The 4,745-nt window shown below is 35.6% G+C and overlaps 1 protein-coding gene across 1 annotated transcript; it reads left to right on the top strand.

The window, feature by feature from the left end:
* The first annotated feature begins 1,063 nt into the window (after positions 1–1,063).
* Positions 1,064–3,361, top strand: LOC122705377 (protein FAM133B). Its single transcript, XM_043920716.1, has one exon. The coding sequence runs from the start codon at positions 1,131–1,133 to the stop codon at positions 1,872–1,874; it is 744 nt and encodes a 247-aa protein (XP_043776651.1). The 5' UTR covers positions 1,064–1,130; the 3' UTR covers positions 1,875–3,361.
* The last annotated feature ends 1,384 nt before the right edge of the window (positions 3,362–4,745 follow it).

Here is a 4,745-nt window from a genome sequence, read left to right as displayed (position 1 = left end):
AGTTTTCCCTTATGGTTGGAAACAGACAAACATACTATTACATTTTATATTTATATCTTAGCTCAGAAAGGAGAGAGAGAGAGAGGAGGAGGAGGGAGGGAGGAAGGAAGAAAAAAGAAGAAAGAAAGAAAAAGGTATAAGGCGTCATATTAGTCTGCTAGGGTTGCCATAGCAGAATACCACAGACTGGGTGGCTTAAACAACAGAAATTTATTTTTTACAGTTTTGGAGGCTAAACGTTCATGATCAAGGTGCCAGCAGAGCTGCTTTCTGGTGAAGAGTCTCTCCTTCCTTGCAGATGTTCACCTTCTTCCTGGGTCCTCATCCAGGCTCTCCTCTGGGCATAGAGAGAGGGAGCTCCTGTTCTCTTCCTCTTCTTCTTTCTTTAAAAGAAATATTTATTTAATTATTCAGCTGCACCGGGATCTTTAGTTGCAGCAAGGGAACTCTAAGCTTCAGCATGAGGGATCTAGTTGCCTGGCCAGGGACCGAACCTGGGCCCCCTGCGTTGGGAACCCAGAGTCTTAGCCACTGGACCACGAGGGAAGTCCCTCTTCCTCTTCTTGCAAGACCATCAGTCCTACTGGATTAAGGTTGCATCCTTATGACCTCAGTTAACCTTGATCTCCTCCTTAAAGGCCCTTTCTTCAACTACAGTCACACTTTGGGGCTTCAACAGATGAATTGGGAGGGGGCACAATTCAGTTCATTACAGATAGGGAAGGAAGAAATAAAATTGTACAGATGATACACTTACGTATATAGAAAATCTAAAATAATCTAGGAATTATTAAAATCAATAGAGTTTAACAAAGGTGATGAATACAAAAGTCAATATATAAAAATCAATTATATTCCTACATAGCAAAACAAGTATTTTGAAAATGAGAACATTTTAATGTATTATTTAAATACAAAAATGCCAGAATTTGGAAATAATTTTTTTTAAAGATGTACAAGACCTCTATAGGAAAAATGATAAAACCTTATCATACTCTTGATGTGATATACCATATTCTTGGACTGGGAGTTTCAATAGTTTAAAAATGTCAATCCGTTCGGGCCCTCTTCGGTGGCCGCGCTGGCCTGGTCTCCCCGCTGAGGGCTGGCTGAGCTCGCAGTCCGGCACCATGGGGAAGCGGGACAATAGAGTGGCCTATATGAACCCAATAGCAATGGCCAGATCAAGGGGTCCAATCCAGTCTTCAGGTCCAACGATCCAAGATTATTTGAATCGACCAAGGCCTACCTGGGAAGAACTGAAAGAACAACTAGAAAAGAAAAAGAAAGGCTCCAAGGCATTGGCTGAATTTGAAGAAAAAATGAATGAGAACTGGAAGAAAGAACTAGAAAAACACAGGGAGAAATTGTTAAGTGGAAGTGAGAGCTCATCCAAAAAAAGACAGAGAAAGAAAAAAGAAAAGAAGAAATCTGGTAGGTATTCATCTTCTTCTTCATCAAGCTCTGATTCTTCCAGCAGTTCTTCAGATTCTGAAGACGAGGATAAAAGACAAGGAAAAAGGAAAAAGAAAAAAAAGAGTCGTTCACATAAATCTTCTGAAGATTCCATGTCAGAAACTGAATCAGACAACAAGGATAGTTTAAAAAAGAAAAAGAAGTCAAAAGATGCAACTGAGAAAGAAAAGGACATTAAAGGGCTCAGCAAAAAAAGAAAGATGTATCCAGAAGATAAACCATTATCATCTGAGTCAGAGTCAGAATCAGAGTATACTGAGGAGGTACGAGCAAAAAAGAAGAAAAGCTGTGAAGAACGAGAAAAAACAACAGAAAAAACAAAAAAGAAAAAGAAGCATAAGAAACACAGTAAGAAGAAGAAAAAGAAGGCTGCTAGTTCAAGTCCTGACTCACCATAACATCAAGAAGAATCAGGATTCACTTGTAAAGAAAGTGCAATGTCTAAGGAAATTTCAACTGTGAAAATTATGACATATTTACTAAAATGCATGAATTTTCTTGTTTTTAAATTATTCCTGGACTATCAGTAGCCACTCAGATGCCACTATGTGAAGAGGCCATAATTGTTGCCTGCTGCTTGAACATCTATTTTTTTCCCTCTTCCAGTAACTCTGGGAGGTAATACACTGCAGTCATACTAGTGGTTTAAGATATTTGGGAATAAAGTTAATATTTTGACTAGAAGTATCTAATATCAAAAAAATTGAATCTGTATACATCATTAAGATGTAATCAGAAATGACCAGATGACTCTAGTTAACCTTTTTTGAAGTAGGGATTACGTTGATATTTCAAAATCCTTACTCTTGTAGATAAGTGTATTTTAAATTTTCCCCCTTTTTATTTACCTGGGGAAGGAGCTTTTAGGGGTGGGGGTGGTTTGCTATCACTTTAGCTAGCAGAATAGCGTGCCTTTATCCTCACACATCTTATTTTTGTGGACACAGCAGCCATGCTTCGTGGGGAGGTCAGAGCCAGGTATGGCGGCCCTGCCCTTCTTGAGCTCAGTCACCTCGGACTCTGCCCCGTGCTGCTTGAGCGAACCAGAGGAATAGCCTTTTGCAGCATGAGAATGCCCCAGAAGCTCTGGGGTTTACCTCCACTTCGATAATACTGAATGTTTTTTAGCGTTAGAATGTGTTATAACATTTGAACTAATTTTGACTACACTTTGGCTTTGAAAAGGAATCATTTCAGATAGACACTGGTACTTTTTGAACTTGATAGCTAAAGATTCTGAAATGCATGTTTTATACTGTTAAGTTTTAACCAGTCAGGAAAATTTTATGTAACCAGTGATAGTTGTTTTATTTTTTGTATGAATTTTGTTTAGGCTGTAATGTTTAGCTTTTTATTAACTTCTTATTCTTGCTATCTTAAATTCCTTACTGTGTTTAACAGCATACTTGCCAAGCTATTTAGCATGTAAAAAGCAGGTTTTTGATTTTTTTTTTTTTTAAACAGCTTCATATTGAAGCTGAGACTTACCATAAATAAGTTGAGTGGCAGGCCTGGTATGCTGTGTCTTGTTACATAAAACTATTGCCAGAATCTTAGTAAATATAACGTTTTAAAAGTTTGTCTTTGTATATTCACAACAGATTATGACAAGTTAAATTTAATTGAGAATTACATTATTGCTTTTCCTGTGTCATATTTTACTAAGATTTTGTGCCTCATATCTCCTGCTGAACTGTTTACTAGTAATGTTAAAGAGAATTGATAAATCATTTTCACTTTACATTTTTATATAATCAGGTAACATGAAATATAATTTGATGTACAATTTTGCCTGTTACAGAGGGTGTGCTAATTATAGTGGCATATGCACAAAACATTTTAGCATGACAAGAAGCTGAATAAATAGCTATTTTACGTAAAAATAGCTGTGTTCTTATCAGCTCCCTTTGAGTCACAAGTTATAAACATTAAGAAACACTGTTAATTATGAAATGGTAGATGGATAAGACATGTCCCCAAAGTTTTAGCAAATTTCCCTAAATTTTATGCTTGAATTTTCATAATCTTTCCTCTTTAAAGAAATCTACAAGGTTTTGAGTACACAGCAAGTTGGGGAGACATTTTTTATCCTAAAAGAAGTTTCTCAGAATTGTTCATGAAATGCTAAAGGATAGGACAAACTTATCGGGTTACTTGTTGATCAGATTTGCTTTGAACATAAAAGTATACCTTTACAGACTGGTCCTGTATAGGATATTACGTCCCACTAACAGCAGCAGTTCATCTCTTTCTCCCTCCACCAAACTCGTTTTTCTTAAATAATTATATACTAATTTTATAAACATAAAACATGTTATTTGGATAATGATGCCAAGGTAACTGCAACAAAATTGATGAGTGTCTGGGTTGAGAAATTGAATTTATACCTGGTGCTACCTTTTTCTGATTGTTTCGAATTCCTTTGGTTGCCCTTAGTATATTTAGGTGTTTAAAATACCCTAAGATTATTCTGAATTTATTTTATCCAGAGTATGGATTCATATTCCTCCAGTCAAGATGTGCTAAGAGCCTAATTTTCTTTTAATTTCATGGAGAACAATTGACTAGCCACTAAGAACAGTTATTAAAACTTGCCAGTTTTCAACTTAAAAAAAAAAAAAAAATGTCAATCCACCCAACTTATCCATAGGTTTGATTCAACCTGAGTCAAGGTATCACCAGGTTTGTTTTGGAACTTGAGAAACTGAACCTAAAGGCAAAAACCAAATATTTTTTAAGTATATTTAAACATGTGCTAGTTTTTGCATATTTTTGTGAGTTTCCTAGATTTCTTTCTATTATTGGTTTCTAATTTTATTCCACTGTGGTCAGGGAAGACATTTTGTATATTATGATCAGAGACCATAAGACAAGATATTTTGTATATTTGTGGTCAGAGAAGATATTTTATATACTTAAATGTACTGCAATTTCTTCCACAGCTTAACTTGTGTTCGATACTGGAGAATGTTCAATACACACTGTGTTCTCAATACACATTGAGAAGAAAGTGTATACGGCTATTGTTACGTGGAGTGTTCTACAGATGTCTGCTAGGGCTAGTTGTTTTATAGTGTTATGCAAGTCTTTTATATCTTTGTTGATTTCTATGGAGTTGCTCTATTATTAAAAATAGAGTATTGAAATATTCAACTCTTATTGTCAAACTGTCAGTTTCCCCCTTTAATCTTGTCAGTTTTTTCTTCATATGTTTTGATGCCTCTGTTACTAGCATTATGTTTATAATTGTTATGTTGTTGTTGTTTAGG

Source organism: Cervus elaphus, chromosome 12, assembly GCF_910594005.1.
Source record: "Cervus elaphus chromosome 12, mCerEla1.1, whole genome shotgun sequence".
Classification (NCBI taxonomy): domain Eukaryota; kingdom Metazoa; phylum Chordata; class Mammalia; order Artiodactyla; family Cervidae; genus Cervus; species Cervus elaphus.
The sequence above is the reverse complement of the archived record's forward strand: the minus strand, read 5'-3'. Positions and strand labels throughout refer to the sequence as shown.

What these genes read in the sequence shown, in the direction of transcription:
- LOC122705377 (XM_043920716.1), top strand. Translation starts at nt 1,131, where the DNA reads ATGGGGAAGCGGGACAATAGAGTGGCCTATATGAACCCAATAGCAATG.